This window comes from Pelobates fuscus, chromosome 4, assembly GCF_036172605.1.
Source record: "Pelobates fuscus isolate aPelFus1 chromosome 4, aPelFus1.pri, whole genome shotgun sequence".
Taxonomy (NCBI): Eukaryota; Metazoa; Chordata; class Amphibia; order Anura; family Pelobatidae; genus Pelobates; species Pelobates fuscus.
In genome coordinates, this window is record NC_086320.1 from 30,038,181 (window position 1) to 30,058,820 (window position 20,640).

The window sequence follows — 20,640 nt, forward strand, 5'->3', positions numbered from 1 at the left end:
AGGGGGGGGGGAAACAAGAAACATTGTTATGGTTCCAACAGTCTCATGGTTCGGGGAGGGTACAGAAGAGAGAGGGGAAGGGAGGCAGGGGAGCCCTAGATTTGCACCAATGTGTTATCCTCTTATTTTTCTCCTGTGTATAAATGTGCTTGATAGTGGGAGAGAGGTATAACCAAAGAGGTTGTGATTTAGAACGATTATCTAATTCTCCTCCTTATGTTTGTGTCGTGGTATATGCTTGAAGGCGTGTTGCCCGTAACTTGTAAGTGTTGGTGCAGCATTGTAGTGGTCCAATTGGTGTCTGTAGTTTTCCTGGAGTGGTGTTGTGGGGGATGCGTTTGGCAACCTGAGAGTTGAGTCTTGGGGGGGGGGAGTGGCGGTTTTGCGCTACTTCGTGGCAGCGTGGGTAGGGGGGTGGGTCGTGGAGGCAACAGTTGGAGAGTTAGTGTTGGTTCGGTTGTATTGCGTGAGCTACCTTTGTTGGGTAAAGCTCGCTATTGAGGGGAAAGGTGGACGGGGCGTTTCGTGCCTCTATTCGATGAGGCATACGTCTGTAGTTTGGTTTGTGCTATTTTGTCCTATGGGGTAAGTCTATTTTGGTCCCATAATTTCTGTTTTGCAGTTGGAACAAAGTCATTGGATCTGCTCAAATTTGATGACGTATGTTGATGGCTTACACTGAATGTTACTCATAAAGCTGGCACACAAAGTGCAAATATCACCATGCAATAGATGGTACATAATGAGCCAGGTAGATAAAGGGTATATCTGTGAGAGTTCCTAAATAACTCAGCCTACATCCAAGTGGCTCAATGCCTCCCTGCAGAAAGGTGCATTAGAACAACATAACGTTGTCAGGTTGAGCTCTGCATCTTCAGAATGGACTATGCCTTCTGTTAGTAATAGCTCATCTTGACACCCCAAACACTTCCCTTAACACTTACTTACATCTCACGTACTCAGTGTTAACTGTCACCACTTTCTACCCTCTGGTTGGTGCTAGCTGCCGTCTAAGACCTCTGCGTCTGTTTTTATCCTACATTTTAAATATTGTTGGAATAAAAAAATAAATCATAAAAAAAGAGCTTATAGTACCTACACAATTACAAACTACTTTGCATGGCAACTGACTGTCACTCTGAAGCAATTACATTCCATATATGCAAAGAACGAATGCACATTTCTCTATAATTGAGCCACTGGTATTATTCTATATTATTGGTGGTTTTGTATATTGAAGACACATATTATATTTATTTGAAGAGAGGCTAAAGTTCTTTAAGGACTGGAGTGTCCATTCAAGGTGTTTTGTTAGTCCAAAAACATCAGCAGGTATACCTTGTCCCAACACAATTATTACTTGAGCTTTGAAACTTTCCATGTATCTTCGACAAATACAATCTATCAATCCTTTTTCATTCTCCTGTACAAACCAGTCACTGAGCCATAAACCCATATCACAGCTGTAGAATTCAATCCTGGTCTGTCTTTGACTTTCATATAAAGTAGACTCCTCGACTGCAGAGAACAACCCTGAAGGCAATCATTAATGTGTGGCATGGACAATTTCTTCGATTTTTTAAGAATCAATTTAGAGACCAGCATTGTAATAAAGTACATTTCATTTAATTAATCATTTAAAACAATTATGACTCAGATGTCACTTGTCTTTTTTATATACCGTACATACATAAAGCTCTTGCTACAGGAATATGAAATGCTGATAATATTTGGACTCTTTCTTAAACTGCGTATTTAAAAAGATTCATTATCTTGAAAGAAGAGATTATCTCAACAATTGGATTAACTCTCTTCTTACATAGATTAAGGAGTTAAAAAGGCCACAAAGTTCAGCTGTTGCCAGATCTTATTTCTCTGGATCTTCTTTAATATATTTTGAACTTTCCTTTTCTCAAAATATCCTATAGGCTTGTTTTTATCACCTAAGGTGTTTAAAGACATTCCTGACAAGACAGGTATGAATTATCAGTCATTGAATGACATACGCGGCACAAAGCCATATTGTTTAACTTACACGTTTCCCCAGTACAATTGCAAGTTACAGAACAGTTTAACTGCAAAGGATCCCTCCCCGCCATATGTATTCAGCTAGGGTATATCCGATTGCATATAGAGCTCAGTTAAGACAAATAATACGCTTTATTAAGCATAGTGATGTAATCGGCCCTGCTATAACATGTTGTATCCCTGCTGTCCAGTAATGTAACTTTTTGTTTCCAAGCTGTAACTTGAAATATTCCTGGTTTATCTGTGCTGACCTCCACCTGTCCAGTAATCTAAATTTTTATTCCTCACTACATGGTAATATGCTGCCCTATACTATACAAGTCTGTCTTCTTACTGCCCATGACACGTGTACTGCTGTCCTCAGCACTGTTTGCTGTCTGCTGGTGTTTTCGGTTGTCTCCCAGTATCGGTGGTCTCCCCTAGAAAGAACTATGGCATTACACTTATACCTTCTTAAAAATTACATATGTTTAACCCAATCATGAAAGCCTCTCATAATGTTTCAAGCTAACAACTGCAAGAGTTTGAGACTGTTACTTGATCGTGAAAGATGTTTTGGAATCACTAACAGAGGGACAAAGCATAGGACAAACACCAATCACGTAGGACAGAGGGCACAGCATCACTCAATTGCAATAAATAAACTTTTTGGAGGTGCGCTAAACTGATTTATTTATTATCTGATAATTCTGGAATGTGGATTAGGACTCAGTGTCCACGTCTCTCGATGTCATACTAAAGGGATTTCACACAACATTTATACTACTTGCAATAGCTATCATCGGTAAGAAAAGTAATGGGCAGCGGATATTTCAGAGTATTTATCTTTTGTTTAGTGTGTCATCTGCCTATGATAAGTCATTAACCTCTCAATATAAAACTAGCTCTTTTTTAAATAATGGAATCATAACACTGAAGCATGGGCAGCAGAGCTGCCTCACGAAGGAAGGACAAAACTATTTTGTGTATAATGTGATATTCATATAAGCAGAATATATTTAATATAATGTAAAGAATAAAGGTGGTTTTATCAGATTCTGTACAGATGTGTAAACAGAATATTTAATCGCATAATTATTTCCTATTTGCGCATCTAAATAGTTAAGTCTGCCTAATAAATTGGAATCACCATCATGTAGTGGACCATGGGTAACCCGACTGGTTACCTCCGCTAATTCCTTCCTTCAGCCACTCTGGGACCATTAAAGCATATAGACATCCATTCCCCAGTAACCAGACGAAACATAGTTCTGGGAGTCAACTGATTTTATTTTGTCCACACACAGCTTTTATGCACAGACCCCTACATGGGGTCTCCCATACAATAACACAGGGCTTTTCCTCCCAGAAAAATACAGTATTCTAAAACACCCCAAAAATACATTTAAATAACTTCGGAACACCACGAAAGTAATATCACGAATAGCTTGGATCTGAGCGCACACATTGCCAAAATATCACTCAGATTCCTTCATTGGTTTCTTTCCCTTAGAGCTACTACATGAGCACAGTGGGTGGGAAGGCAAAAAAGAACAAGTGCCGATACGCAAGGCATGAGAGCCTTCTCCCACTGCGTCTCTCATCTGGGGGAGGTGTCACGGCAAGGGTACATAATTCCTTGTTGCACTATAGAATATTGCCATTTAATGTAATTTGTGTAGTGCATATATGAACTGGATGCTTGGTAGAGGTGGTATTGTCAATTTCAAAAGGGGTTAATTTGATGTATGGGAGGTCAGAGCCTACAACCTAAATTCCTCTTTGAAGCTGGGACCCCAACAGAGCTACTCGGCAAGGTGTGAGAAGTCACACATAAGTAGCCTGGAAGTCTGGTTTCAGTATAAACTAACTCTGTCATTTGCCATATGTCTTGATTCCCTCTTAGATAAGGAGTCCTTTGATATGAATGGTCAAGAAAAAGCCTTGTATTCCAATATCATATCCAAAAGAGTCACCAATACTTACTTACCTACAGATTAATAATCAAGCCTCATCTTTATTATATTTAGAATGGGACAAGCACAATCCTCCAATCAAGCCCAAACATGATTTGCGAGCAAGGGGACCCCGCAAAGGTGGTTCGGTAAATGAATGAGGGGTATACGGACATCCAAACAAAGGGAATAAAAGTGTAGTTAGAACCTCTATCCCGCTACATATGTAATAACTCCCGAATGGAAAAGGGAAAACACACGAACAGGGGCAAAGTATACGAAATTGGCGGTAGGTTCCGCCACATACCTTTTTTGTGCAAAATATACTTAGCTCTAAATATGTTAGCATCAGCTCTAATAATTCAAACTCCGTAAGTTCTGTCACTAATGTTCTGTGACAAATCAGCCTGGCTTCTAGTACAGCCATAGGTATTTATGGGTTTAAGTCAAGGTTCTGTGCAAATTAGTAAAGATTTTCCACACTAGCCTTGACAAACCATTTCTACATGTAGCTTACTTAGAGCATCGTGATGCATCGTCATGCTGAAATGTCAACAAACCTTCCATGAACTGCAGCAGCAAAGTTCTAAGCCCATATCTAACGGTCTAGAATGTTACTGCATGGTGTGGCATTATGTTTTGCCTACACTAGAACCTGCCAAATCCTAGAAAACCAGTCCCAAACCAGTCCTATTTTACACTATAGTTTTATTGTTGGCACTGTGAAGTCAGGATGTAGCATATTCTCAGAATCCACCAAACCAAGAATCCTCTTTTGGACCTCTAGACGATAAAATGGAATAATTCCAGACCTGATTCTGCTGATGAGTTTTTAACTCTACGTGCTTGCATCAGAGAAAGCATCAGTTGTTATAGTAACAGCTCAATTTTCATCTTTAAAAATTACAAGGCAGAGGGCAAAATGTATTCAGAAACTTTTCTTTCTCAACCCAGAAAAACAAAAGATCTGTCACTATTAATAAAACTTGGAAAATAGGTTCATAGGTCACATTTTAGCTCAGGAATTCCGTAACCCTGGGCGTACTGTTGGCTGCTGTGTCTGTACAATAAAATAAGTAACTCAATACTTTTAAAGTAGATTTGTCAAACAATATCCATTAGCCAATGGAATTAAGTAAATTAATACTTGCTTCAAACACTTTTTTTCTTAAAATTGATTTGTTCATCCGATATGTCATTCTGATCACGCAATCCATTACGAAATAAGGAGTATTATTTCATCATTTTTCTGTCTTGAAAACATTATTAAGTTTTGATGTGTAACATTAAACTGGGATAATCAATGTTATGAAAGAAAACATTTGACGTATAATATGTCCGTTGTGTATACTGTTACTGTAGATCAATACTTGTAACAGATATTATAGTTCCATTATTATTATTGATTACGGTATAGTTTTGCTTTGAAGGTCAATTCCATTATGACGTTTGACGTTTTTGTTTTGGTTCTTCTTTGTCATTACCAATAAAATAAACGTTCACATTAATTTGGGAACATTTCGTCATAAATACGGCTTCTATACAAACTGTTTTAGATGTGGTCAACTTGGAGAAAAACATTACCAAGCCAAGTTCAAGTTGGGTACGGTTGATAAAAAGTCAGCTTGATGTAATTTTGCATTTGTGAAATATTCAGACAGGTTAACATGAGCCCAAATGTGGTGGTTGATGTCCCACCCATGGGATAGATGAAAAAGTGGGTTACTTCCTGTTCAATATTATTTGCCTTTACCCCACTTATCAGGGACAATCACACAATGAGCTGCCGTCTCTTTCGTATATAGTCTAGGACAGGGTTAGGCAGCCTTTGGCTCTCCTGTTGTTTACTGGAGTTGTTGACTACATCTCCCATAACACACTTACAGCAATAATGCTGACAAAGCATCAGAGGAGATGTAGTCCACAATATCTGGAGTGCCGAAGGTTGCCTACACCTGGTCTAGAAGGAGATTGTCTCCCAGTTTAACATGGGATCCAATGAACACCAGTTTTTAAATTGTACAAACGACTCAGTGCTCCTTCCAGTGTGGCAACCACACCCAGCAGTTGTTTGATCCTTTACTCGGTGCTGGAATAACAGTTTACCCCCAACCACGCAATCCTTCCCACCAAGGGGGCACTGGTTCTCAATGTCTGATTAGCCTTATGGCCGCTCCAGTTGTTTTTTGATTTTTTTTGAGCTGGCTGTGCAGTCAGATCAGACAGTGCTCAATATGTCACACAGGCCTATTAATAATAATTCATATTATTATTGGTAGCAGTGAAGTTACAGGACGCCGTGTCTGTGTCTCATAGGCATTCACAATGACATTGCTTACTTACTTACGAGTCTGTGTGTATGTGCATATCAGTGTGTGTAATCTTATGGGTGTATGTTTTTGGCAGTGGGCATATACCAGTGGATATTTGCATTTGAGAATGGGTGCATGAAGGTGCCATGTTTATCCAGTATGTCCCATTGACAGAGATGGCTTTACCACTGAGGGCTGGCAGACTAATTTACTAATCATTCTGTAGCTTAGCAGTCATACTACTGAAATTTGCCCTGCTACCTAGATTTCCAGAGCGGGGTCTTCTGCTAAAGGAAAGAGTGACAATGAATTGGCTTGGTTTTTTATACCCACACGATAATTACTGCTTGAACATAATACTTTGAGTGCCAGAACTTGTCTATCCACAGAAGCTCCAAGTATTACTACTAGTTGCCTCCCAGAGGATGGTGCCACCCACGGTGAATCGGAGTAAATGTGTATGATAGGAGTCGAGATCCACAATAATTTGATTGCCAGGAATTGTCGGATACAAATAACTGCTGTCTCAGTAAATTCATTAAAAATGTGTAGTTGTAGCAACATGATAACATCACTTGCCCTGGGGTGACACATTCTTTGTGTGCAGCCATATAGCTCGATTTTCAGGCTTAGCTTTTTTTCTGTTCCTCCCAGGCTACAACCTTTAAAAGAATTTTACAACACTATAGAAAAAGCTTTAACACACTCAGTTCATTAGGACCCAGTACACACATGCGGTATGTAGACCAGATGTGGTCCTCACTGACTGGTGTGTGGCCAACCTGAGATTCTAAAGGAGATTTAAAGGTTAATCACTAAAGTGAGAATTCAAAGTGAATTAAAATTTTCAGTCCAATGTAGCAGAACCAGATGCACAACTGGCTTAGAGAATGTTTCCAGTTTTCTGCTTTGACCTTGAATTTGAAATTCACCTTAGTGAATATCCCTGTTGTAACAACAGATGAGTTCAACAAAAAAAACTGATTTGGCTACATTAGTTTTTACTATCTGAGCATGCTACGTGATGGGTAATGTGAAAAAATACTACTTTTCAGAGCGGGTGATATCTCCAGTGCAGACTGCCAGCAGAATATTAAACACATGGCCATGGAGATAAAAAGTGACATGCGGTAATTCTAGATGTCTTTAAGAAATGTGTCTTCATGTCAAAGAGCATTAGAGGCTTACATTGCAGACTGTAAACAAATCCTGATATGTGCTCAGAGCTGTACCCCCATCTGAAGAAGTTCTTCTATACTGAAAAATGGAAAACGAGTGAGAGTCGGATTTCTTATCCGGAGAGACACAGCCCAATATTGGAGATTAAATCGAGATACATCTTTTTTTGCCAAGCAAAATGTGGTCAAAATGTAGAAAAGAAAGCTGGTTTCTGTCCCCTCCCTACAATATTCATGGGTTGGGTTATAGGGAATGGTCAAAGGGTTCGTGCACCGGGCAGATTTATACGGGTTAGGTGGAAATTTCTCACAAGCATTGCATTTCCTTACCCAGGTCTGACTACACGCCATTTAAGCTAGATTATTGATTATCTGTTAACAGCAAGTCAACCAATGAAATCTATGGGAAAACTGATATTAAGTAAGCAGAGAAAGATGTATCTCTTATTGGAGAATCCACTCACTTGTGTGATAACTTGGTAAATTCTGAAAACAAACCTTTGCATAATATTTATTGGTCCTAAACCGGCCAATGCAAAGTCCTGCACAGGTGATAACGTTACCTTAAAATGTCTGTTTGCTGCAATCTATTTATTGTAAAGACTCATATTTAATTCAGGCCTCCTAATCCTCCTGATTACGGCAGGACAGTCTTGATATCAGGGTCCTGTCCTGCTGTCCCTGGTGTCAAGCTTTTAGAGAAATCAGGGAACAGTCCCCAAAAAGCATAGTATGAGAGCAGGGCCGGATTGGGAAAGAAATTGGGTGAAGGGGCGGGGCCAGAGAGGGGGTGTTTTGTCACTCACCAATGACAAGCATGTCCCCTCTCAAAGTGAGCATGTTGGTTCAATGCTCTTGAAGGGTGCAATGTGTGTGAAGAGTGCAATGTGTGTGTGTATGTGTGTGTGTGTGTGTGAGAGAGGGTTGCAGTGTGTGTGTGTGTGTGTGTGAGGGGTGCACTGTAGGTATGAAAGGTGCAGTGTGTATGAAAGGTGCTGTGTGTATGTGTGTGTCTGTGTAAAGGGTGCAGTGTGTCAGGAGTGGTGTGTGAAGCGTTTAGTTAGTGTGTTTGTGGGTTTGGTGTGCAGTGGGGGGAAGATGAAAGTAATACATAAATATGCTTGTTTTTTATTTAAAAAAAAAAAACAGCTATACTTCATATCACCCCCTCCCTTCTTACCTTTGCCTAGAAGGGGGGACATAGAAGTGAACCCCTTGAATCCCTGATGGTCGTAATGGAGGTGAATCCCTGGTGGTGGTAGTGGAGGTGAATCCCTGGTGGTCGTAGTGTTGAGTTCACTGTTGCGAGATCTGAGCGTTGCGTTGGTAACCGCGGCAACGCTCAACCGCGCGAGAGGAACCCGGCGGAGCTGCTAGCTAGAGCTCCCCCAGGTCCTCCTCTCCTTCCCCAGCCAGCGGCAGCATGTCAGTGCCTGTGGGCTGGTGAGGGAGATCTTTGATCTTTGAAGGCACACAGCAGAGCCGGAGCTCCGATAGCACGGGCCCTGCATGGGCCGGCAGGGGAATCCTGTGATCTTCCCTGCCGGCCTCAGCCCACGGCCATTGCGGCCCACAGGGTATTTGCCCAGTTTGTCCGATGGCCAGCCCGGCCTGTATGAGAGTATTAGATGCGATTGTGCTATGTTTTGGGCACTAAGACCCAGCAGAGAGCTCTAACACAGCTTGATTGACAGGCAGCCTGGCATGCATTCATGACCTGCCAGTAATTCGGGTGGATCTGCACCCACACTAAAATGGTCTGCACCCTTTGGTGGCACCAGTGACGTGATTTGCATCACTGCCCTTCCTCCTTTCACCCCAACCTGCGTCCAAATTCATGGGATGGTGACATTGGGAGCTATGCTAAATGGGTACATAATATATTTGGTATAATCATCGTATTGGCATATTATAATGGACTTTATATTTTCATAGCAAAAGTAGGCATACATAGATTATTTTGCCATATAAAACTCATGTATAAAATGGATGGTATTCAAGAGGTAAATACTGCCACAGTCCAGGAAACATTCTCCACCAAATGAATTCCAAATTTCCAGACCCCACAGACGTAAAATGCACCTTGTTTCCAATCTATTATCCCTAAGTGTGATGCTGTTTATTTGTACAGAACAGAAAATATTATAGCAAAATGTGATATAACGTTGCATGCTTTTAGATTATTTTAACTATTTACACAGGAACAGAGACAAAAAAAAACATTACTCTACTGTACAGAAGAGCCAAATCCAATTTTACTAAAATGGCACATGTGTTAGATAGTATCATAATATATCACAGCAAAGAAGGCACAAGGGAATATAGCAATGGCAAATAGGAAATGATTGGTGGGAAATTGAGGAGCGACCACCAATCAGATACAGACCTGCTCCCCATGACTTCACATTCATTTCTCTGTCTTCCCAAAATGACATTTATTTATGTAGTGCCAACATATTTTGCAATACAGACAGTACAAAAAATAAGACAAACAATTAAAACTAACAAAACACATTTGACATACGGGAACAGGTAGGTGAAGAAGGCCCTGCCCAAACGAGCTTACAATCTAAGAAAGAAGCAAAAGATACTCTGTCAAACTGTTTTTATTAAATGGTTGTAAATATAATCAAACATTTTGAAGGGAAAACATTAGGACCTCATTCAACAATTAGAGTATTTTAAGTATAGTATTAAGAAGTGGAGCGATATATCAAGCTACAATAAGCCCCTCTCCCACATGCAACAGAGCTTTCAAGAGGGAAGGAAAAATACTTATAATTCTCACTGGATGGTATTCCAATTCATACTCAGCATGCAAGAGAAAAATAAAATAAAATTAAAATAAAAATAAATAACATTAAAATTAAAAATATAAAAAATAAATAAAAAATCATAGAACAGATCTGTATAGATTACTTGTCACTTCCTAAATAATTTAGCACTATTTAAGAAGTGCCAAGTAATCTATACCGATCTGTTCTATGATGTTTTTATTTTTCTCTTGCATGCTGAGTATGAATTGGAATACCATCCAGTGAGAATTATAAGTATTTTTCTTTTCCTCTTGAAAGCTCTGTTGCATGTGGGAGAGGGGCTTATTGTAGCTTGATATGATATCGCTCCACTTCTTAATACTATACTTTGAATACTCTATATGTGGTGAAGGGATCACTTTGAAGTGTGGTAGCTAGTATCTATGAAATATTTGGGAACCTATATAACCTATAAATAGCTCTATTTTTGCCCCTATAGAGTCTTTATATACAAAACGCTCCAGTATTGTGTATTTTAATTAGAGTATTTTAGCTGCGTGATGGCGACCTGGAGAGCCAATGGGGGTTATTTAGATGGAGCACGTCTGAGGCAAAGTTTTTTAAGAGTGGAATATTTTTAGAATGAACATTCCATTTGTTTCCGTGACGATTACCCCACTTTTAGCACTTTGCTACAGAAATTATTAAAAAATCCAAATTCAAAATCTCAATGAAGCGTAACTTGTTACTTAGAGGTTTCCAAAGTTAAACTCGAGCATCAAAGAACACGGTTTACTGTGTCCATGCAGTCGATGAACACACTGCAGTGATCAGGGGAACTATTATCTAACCGCTATGTGTGTAGTGGATGTATAGTGAACATGGGTCAAAGGAGATGCAGTAGAGTGCAAGCTTTCAGGATTAGTGAATTCACTTCATGCATTTTATTATAAGAGATGAAGAGCTCAAAGCAGATTGCAGAGTATGGCATTCCTATGTATCTCAGAGAGAGACCTTTGTGAGCTTAAAACACTGCAAGATCGTTAATAAATAGAACTATGGAATGCTGGGTATGCTGGAAATAATATGCCCACAGTGAAAAAAGTGTAAATAAGTGTAAACAAGGTCAGGAGTTTAAACAAACCTGAAAAATCATTAATAGGTACCTCCATGCTGCTGTCACCGCTACCCCCTGTTGCTTGATCAGAAGTATAATAATACCAAAGGCAGAACGCAAGAAAAATGTATTACATTGCAAAATACGGCAAATAGCCTCAATTACACTATAGACTGGGAAAGTCTACTCCACACTTCACCCAAGACTCATTACAAATGCATTCCCTTTGTAAGTACATATTCCCCATTGACCTCTACGATTGAACATGTTATTGGGTCTAATCAGCACATTTTGCTATGCAATACACCCGATTTCTGTTACCAAACAAGGTAGGAATATCAGTGATATGACAGTAAAAGTTGACACTTTTTTCCCCAGAAGAAAGAACTATTCTTTTTAAAATCTGTATATACCCCTGCTTCAGTTGTAGACACTGGTGAACAAATTAAAATCTGAGGTTTCTTTACCATCAATCTGACATTGTGCTGTGTCTCCTGAAGTGTCTTTGCAGACTAGGTTACGTGGGCAAAACAATTAACCCTTTTAAAGACCGCATATCTAGACATAAAATACCTAGACATAATACTAGCTTAGACCTACCAGTGGCAAGAAACTTTAGGGAGATGCGTCAGAATGTTTCTCAACTTCGATACCAAATTCTGAACAGGGTTCCACCACTCAGCATCGGTAGTAATAGGGAAAGAATTTTGTTTTAAATGGTGGTTAAGGAGATGTGCAGATTGGATACATTTCCACCTAATGGTCTCAATGAGATGCTCGAGTGCCACTGGTTCCTGTAATACATCTCCCCCTTTAATAGCCACTGGTACCAACTGCAAGACTACTCCAAAGTAATCCTAGGTGGGGATCACACCACCGGCACCTTATCCATAGAGCAGTTTGCCTGCTCTATATTTGTGAGCATTTACTACAATTATTATTTTAGCATTTTGTATTGCAACAGAGAGCACTATTATCTGCCTTTTTACATTCTTGTCATGGGTTCAACAAAACTACCTCCTTCGGACACTTATCCACATATACCGTGCATGGGGATTATACCACTGTATGCCACTACAGCTGGAGCTGGTCATAGCTCCATCAAATGTGAGTAAAAGTACCGCTGTTTTATTATATATTCCACTCTTATATTGATTTATTGCACTAAGGGATTTCCTGTTCTGTTTTACATATCTATATGGATCTTACCAAGGAACCTACATTCCGGTAGAAGAATCTAAAGAATCGACCATCCACCCCTACCATGTATGCAAGAACTTATATTGCATTTAAAGGGGTATTCCTTTTTATTCTGGACTATTTCATTTGATTACTGACAACAATATTTTATTGTGGTGCAATCTCTTTGTTTTTGTTAACTGCTTTTTTATTTATTCCCATTTATCTTGATCCCACCATATTGTGGCTATGTTTCTGTTTCCTTCCATGAAAGCCTGGTACATCTGTTTTTTATACATTGACCCAGTGTACTTGTATATCTTATTTCACATCTATTTGTTCACTTGTGTTTGGGTGTCCTGTGGAATGTTTGATGTTTTCGATATCCATATTAACTAGTATGTGTGAACTAGATATCCATATATCCTGTTGTGCTATCATTTAATATTAGCGGTGTAGTTCCCAGCCGTTACCTAGCAGCGCCAAACTCAGATTTTTCAACATTTTAATTTTCAGTTTTTTTTCCCTGTTTTATATGATTTTCTAGCATGTTTGCTACATTTGTTTAGCATTGTTTTTGCAAAATTGCCATTTTTACACGCTTTCTGGAGTGTGTAAAGTCGTATGGATTTCCATAGTAACAGCTGACATGTGCATCACTTACAATGTCACCAGTTATTGCAAGAATACCCAGAACCAGGGCATGAAGCTCTACAGCCACCTCTTAGGGGGGGGGGGGGGGGTTGAAGCACTTTTTTTCTATTTATTAGGTGAGTGTACTTTGTTTTGTAAGGGCATTTGCACTGATTAACAGTTGAATCCCGAAACGTTTGCTAAATGCTTTTATGTCCTTCAAATGAATCACTATTGTAGTACTTTGTGCAGACAGCATATCCAATAGTGTTTCTCTCATGTTTTTCTTGTATTTTGAAAATAATACAGAATAACAACATAACATCTATATTAGAATCCTATGCAATGCACTGGTGGCAAGCTAATACTGTCCCTTTAAGGATGCTTATAGAAAAAAAGTATGATTCAGCGTAGGCAGCTCTATTTCATCTAGATATTTAGGAGTCACAGTCCCTATTTTGTGCCCAATCCCCGTGTCCTTATTTTCTGTCCTAATGTCCCTATTTTCTAGGAGCTTCATATTGTTGGTGTGGCTGCACAGCAATAATACTCCCGGTAATGTGTCTTTAAACTACAATAAATGTGTTTAGAAATCAGTCTGTGTCGATCGGACACATTGTATTCTAAATTATTAGGAAGTCAGCTAAAATTTCTCAGAACAGCCCTGCCCTTGGTCACACCCCCACTCACACCCCTAAAATTAAAGTGTTCCTCTCTGTCTAGTTGAAAGACTGAGAGGTATGTATGTATAAGTGCTCAACGTTTTCATTAGCCACTAGCCATTGGCAAGTGAAAATTCAACGGTGGTGAATAGAAACTCACCATTGGGGTGTATGGTAAGGCGTACAGTGGCTAGTAACTTTTAAAGCCTGGCTAGTTGCATAGGACTACAAATGTTAAGCCCTGCTTGTTTAATTTCTGAGTGTCCCTTCATATAGCTGATGTTATTGGCTAGTCCATAAGGGATGAACATTTGATCACCTGGATGTAGAGACCTTTTAAACCACTTTATTATAATTCTTTCATTTTCATTTATCCAAAACCCATTTCCTTCTGGATATCCTGGGAGACCCGTCTCCTTAAGACAGCTCATCTCTTGCACTTTAAGGTCTCTGGACTTTCACTCCTAGGATGACGAGTCAGGCAGCAGGTGGCTGTCCATTATGGTAGTCAGAACCATTCGAGTTGCCAGAGTTTTCCCATCACAGAAACAAATCTCTAGACATTCTATCATGGCTTTTAATGCTTGTGTCTATCCTTCATTAACTTATACATTTTAGAAATGTCTGTAAAATATCAGACTTTGTAAAATATATATGTTTTTTTTAAAAAGCAGCTTCAACATTTGATTCCAAAAAACATTTATCCAAGAGGTTTTTTTTTTTAATCCAAATAATCTCTTAAATATATACTTAATTAATACAGAATTCATAGTCCATAGCCATTGAACAATGCCAGGTAAGGCACTTAGGAAGGTAAACTATCCTACAGGACCAATACAGAGTCACAGGTAGTGGGCATGGGTGGTAATGGGACAACCCCTAAAGCAGTTATCTGTCACCTATTAGAAAACTAATAATGACATTTAATAGCATATACATATAACATGCCCTATTTATGCTCAATATAAAGCTATATCGAGAGGGAGAGATTGCAGACCACCCGTTTATACGCTCTATAAATCTATATATAGATAGAAGGCAGACCATACACTAAACAGACAAAACAATATTACACATAAAGAGTAATTAATTTAACAAAGTTCTAAAAGTGGAGCAATCACCATGGAAACCCCTGAAATGTTGCGGGTTGCCCATTCAGCCTCAGAGCAAACATGTCAAACAAAGTAACCATATCCATTGTGGAATAAACAATATGAATGATGCATATTCTGTTCCCAGCCACAAGGCACAGCTTGTTCCCCAGCTCTGTTTGCATCCCCTCCTCTAACTTTCCCTGCAGCTTCTGCCACGTGTGTTTACCCTGATTAAGGATCCCAGGAGTTTGCAAAGTATCAGCCTTTCTCGCTATCTGTGTGTTATTTTATAACTCACACAGTCAGCGCGTGCATCCTGTACTGCAATAGTTAAACACAGCCTGACATTCAGATTTGTTAAGGGATAAAAGACATGTATTGCATTCCATATGCAGCTATTATTCAAACAGGTTTCTTTGACTTATATCCATTGCATGTCATAAATCACTGCGCTTTTTTTTGCGTTACTTTTATTAATAGCACACACAGCGGTTAACTCTTCCATTGCTGGCAAACATTATAATAGGGGAACAATGTCCACACAATGTCAGCAAAGACAAGATTAAAGTAATCTGCTTAGCCCAAAAAGGTGTCCAAAAGGAAGATCCCCAGATCTCATGAAACTATCATTCCCATCATGCGTAGACAGCCTGAAGTCTGGCAATGCAGTCTGAGAGTTGCAGTCTCACAGCAGCCTATTGCCAGTCTGTCTTTTTAACTCACCTGGCCAATGCTGAGTGCTGCTAGAATCCAGTATAGGAGCCAACTCATCACTAGAAGCCTGTATTAAATACATTGATTGAAGCCAGACACCGGTCAGTTTTAGTGTAAAAGTCCCTGGAGTGAAGGAGAACAGAACTGTCCTTAACTGACAGATACATAAAAGAAGATAGGTCCTTTTGTCTGAGTCTTTCTCTCTTTTTAAAAAAAAAGATAGATCTGACGTCAGACTTAAGGACAAACCCTGCATTTTCCCACTTGAGACACTTTTCCCAGCCTCCTATTCTATTCTCCCCACCTCCTGCCTTCCCTGTGCTGTGCTGTCTACTCTAAAGTTCTTTAAAGGGATATTTGCGTGATCAGCGAAGCTTTTAACCCGTTAGCTCCCAGTACAAGTAGCAATTTAGAATTTGGCTCACACTTGTTACACAGACAGTTAATTGTCCATGCGGGATACAGAGACAATGGCAGTTGTGCATGCCAACAATTCATGTGTACATCTCATATTTTATACAACGAACTTGCTGCAGGCGTTATTTTTGAGTTCCAGTCTCAGCCATTTACAGGACGAGCTGGTAGAATTCTTTCGAAAAGGTTATTGCTCTGGGCTGGAACCACTAATAGAGTTTTCTTTTAATAACACCTATTACTGTCATTGCTGCTGATAAATGAATTAGCATTTAGTAACGTTAAGCGTTGCAGACGTAGTAATGCTTAATTGCTAGGTTAATTGTCCTGTTGGGCAGGACGGCTGATGTAGATTTGGGCAGGTATAGATTAGATATAGATTAGATATCTACGCATGGTATGTAATCAATAAATAGCGCTAAACTAGAGCGGCCAGCTGGCACAGGTGTTTTGCAATAAGGCTGCTAAAGATGATACAATATACAATATTGCATCATGAGAACGCACATATTCTGCGTTATAGAATGACGATAACTGAGCTCGTGTACATGCACGTTGAGGACTTGTTCATGGCAGGATAGTTTGTTTGGCTGAATCATTTTTCCCGTAATTTACACTTTGGGATGTCTGAACGTTGGTTCATGTGCCGGTCTGGCAGAATCTCTTCTATGGGAAAATATCCGCGGACACATTTGAACAAACCAAAATGCGTGTGAAAATGGGCCAATCAGCATACTGTAAAATACATACGTAATATAAATATTGTGTATATATTTTGCAGTACACTAATGGGTACATTATCCCGACATTTAATTCATAGATCAAGTGAGAAAAAGTAACTTACAGAAGGAAAGAGAGGTGGAGCAGTAAAAGCAGTACACCTGAGTGGGATGTGTGTGTTGGCTGAGTGTGATTGTGCAGGAGACCAGGAGTTGGCTGGGTGTTCTTCTGTGTGGGGCTTGGCTGAGTCTGATTAAGCTGGTTGGCTCAGTGTGATATGTATGTGTGGAGTTGGCAGAGTAAGATTGTGTGTATGTGTGTGGTTGGCTAAGTGTGATTGTATATGGGGTTTGTCTAAGTGTGATTGTGGAGTGATTGGCCCTGTTTGGGGTTACTTCCCGCAGCTTGGCAATCCCCGGTGCTGATACTAACATGTTGGCTTCGTGGCCAGCACCCTGGCATTGGTGCATCCCATATTTCCCCAGCTAGCACCCCTTAGGGGAGTAACAGGTTGTCACTCAGTCTATGATATTAGTCCCTGTTTGCCACTGGAACACATGTCAAATGTTAAGGATTTCATTGACAAGTGTGGGAGGGCCAAATTGTTTGCATTTTTAGCATTTCTGCTAGCACAATGTACAGATGGAGTTTAATGCTCTTTAATATACATGTATTTTATATACACTTTAATGCAATATACACTTATCAATAATACATGCACGTGTATATATACTGTGTGGATTCACACACATATATACATACCGGTATATACACACACAAGTATATTACTACTAATCACATCATTTTAAGCACACACACTCATTGGCACACTCTTTTTAACAAACACATACTTTCACTGACACACACACACATTCACTGACCCATACACATGCCTACTGAGAGACAGACAAACAGACACACTCACTAAAAGACACATTGACAAACACACACACACTCACTGACACACACATTCACTGGCACACACCCACTGACAGACACACAACTATGACAGACACATATTGACAGCCACACACACTCACTGACAGACACACACACACCATCACTGATTTTAGACACTCACTGATACACACATTCACTGACACACACTCACTGACAGACACACACACTATGACACACACTATGACAGACACATACTGACAGTCACATACTGACAGTCACACACACTCACTGACAGACATGCACTCTCACTTATTTGAAACACACTGCCTAAATTACTGTATAACTATGTAACTAGAAGGTAAGATTCATGGTTATCACTCCAGTTTTTGTAAAACTCCCCATTGATTGCTCCTCATGTATACCAAAGTATAATGGAGGGAAAGGATCTTATCCCCATCAGTTATTCTGTGAGCGGCACTGCAGTGGATCAGAAGAATGGGTTGGTGACTCTGTCCCTGAGCCCCGCTTATCTGGATTCTCAATCTGTAGAAATTCCGATCTGCTCGAACATACTAGGCTTTGTGGAATTAGTGAAGTTTATACAGTTTGATCTCATTTCCTATCAGTAATCCCTGAACTCTTTTCTCACTTACGGCCCATCCAAAAATAAGATTACTCAAATCATCACTGAGAATATCTAACACAATTTCCAGGGAACCCACTTGGCACTGTTACTCACACATTTTGCACACTAACTTAATTATTTCTGTTTTATATCTATAATTCACCTCCCTAAATCTATGTAACAGATCTAACTTAACCTCTCATTCATCATCTCATTAAAGGCAAAAAGGCTAATTAACCCTCAGTTAGGAAGACATTTATTGTTCATTTTTTTGTTTCATGACTCTATTTGTTGTCAATGATTAAACATTCTGTATTGTTTTACGATCATCTACTCCATTTCCATGTATTCTTTGTAGGCCCTGTAGGTGAGAACCTTCCAAACGGTGTGTTTAATTTATATGCCAATTTGGAACCATACTTCGCAATACGTATTAATTTAGTGTGGATTGCTGAATTACAATGCAACAGTAATAAAAACTATCAAGAACTCTATACAGGGGGATTTACTACAGTCCGATGGCCCCGTACCAAATGGGACAAAACCATGAGGACATTGTTCATGCTATCTAACAATGTCTGGATTTTGTCTTTCAAGCCCCGAATGGACCTGGATTTGATCCAGATTTTACTGCTGGAAGTCTAAAATCAGGACCTAGTTAATTAAAACCGGGCCCAGATGCTTCAAATCTGGGCCTGGATTAAAAAAAAAAGTCAAAACTATTTGCCTGCTGACATTGCTAGCAGCTAGCCGGCAAATGTTTTAAAAACCCTTGGCGGTGCTAGGTTTAGTTATATGGAGGCAGACCAGCGTATGTGTGCCAGCTGCCACAAAAACAGACAATATATATAAATAAATAAAAATTCTATGGGGGTCAACTGATAATAAAGGTTTTTCACCTCCCTATGTCCCCACCTGCCATGCGGCAAGTGGGGGCATATCAACTAAAGAGAATTGGCAGATAGTGAAATAACAGGATGACAGAGTCTTTACAAAATGAATGGTGGGTGGACAGATTACTGTCCATTCCCATGTCCCCACCTGTTGCCATCGGATGATATTTAATAAAAAAAAAAAATGGGGAATTCCTTATGTCCCCTCTGACCCCAAAACATGGCCAGTGTGTGGTGGCTGTTATAAGATTTAGGAGTGAGAACCTAGGGCTTTGGTAAATACGAGCTTTGCCAATCCTGCGGAATCTAATCATTTTCACTGGATTTTGTCCATCTGCCCATTTAATATTGTTGGATAATCTTTTTGAAATTATTCAATATTTTTGGATAAGCATTTAAAATGATTTAATATCATGAAAACTATTTACATTTTGCAAATACTTATATATTTTTATATATGATATATTTTTTGATATTTTAATATTTAGAAAAAATATATATTGTAAAAGTTTATCTAAAAATATTAAATCATTGGAAAAGCTTATCCATAAATATTAAATTGAGGCAAAAATCCAGCGTTTGGTGAATAGCCGTATAAATGCAATGTTATACCACCATAACTGAATTATCGTTTATAAAATAGCAGACAGTGGCTATAGAGTATGTGTATATTTTACAGTACAAACTAAACTAATAGAGGCTGTGCAAAATGTTGCTATGTGCACAAACAAAGTGCTACCAAAATTTATTGGAGGACAGAATAATAAACAGACGTTTCGAGTACAACCCTTTTTCAATGCACCATGTCCCTGTCTGTTTTTTTGCTATATCTGGATCTTTTTATCCAGTTCCTCATACGTTGTTTTATGTGTATATTTTATTTCTATAGCACTAACAGGTGTAATCGAATTTTACAGGTTACATTACAGTAGAGGGAGGTACGGTAAGTGCGGATGGTATACAGTGTATGTATATTTTATCTACAGCTACAGCAAGTGTATTTAGCATTTTACAAGTTACATTACAATAGACAAGATGTACAGTAAGTGCAGTAGTTATGCAGATGTTAGCATATGGGTAATGTTTATATTTATACATTAGGAATGAAGGTCCATGCTCAGTCGAGCATTGAACCGTAGTTGGGAAAACTTGGACCTATTCCACTTGACACAGTAACACAGAACAGAGACGATGTCTGCTCTTTTTTAAACTTTTCATCTACAACACTCATTGATACTGAGATAATAAAATACATCCATTAGATGACTGAATGTTTGATCCTTATACATGAATTGTTTACTTTATTCAAGTAGATAATATTTTATCCTCTAAGAATCCATGAAAAAGAATTACCCTAAGCCAATATATAAGACAAATACATTTTCAAACAGTCAGACCCCCCAGTCACAGTAAAATCATATAAACATAACATAACATATACTGACTGTACAAAAAAGTCACATACATTTCAATTATGAGAA

General features: G+C 39.1%; 1 protein-coding gene across 1 annotated transcript in view; it reads right to left on the bottom strand.

Annotated features, from left to right (window-relative positions):
* CCN4 (cellular communication network factor 4) overlaps positions 1 to 15,795 on the bottom strand; it is a 57,848-nt gene extending 42,053 nt beyond the window's left edge. The window contains exon 1 of the mRNA XM_063451039.1: positions 15,617 to 15,795. Within this exon, the coding sequence (XP_063307109.1) occupies positions 15,617 to 15,664 (48 nt within the window). The 5' untranslated portion in view covers positions 15,665 to 15,795. The remainder of the gene's footprint in view (positions 1 to 15,616) is intronic.
* Between the last annotated feature and the right edge of the window lie 4,845 nt (positions 15,796 to 20,640).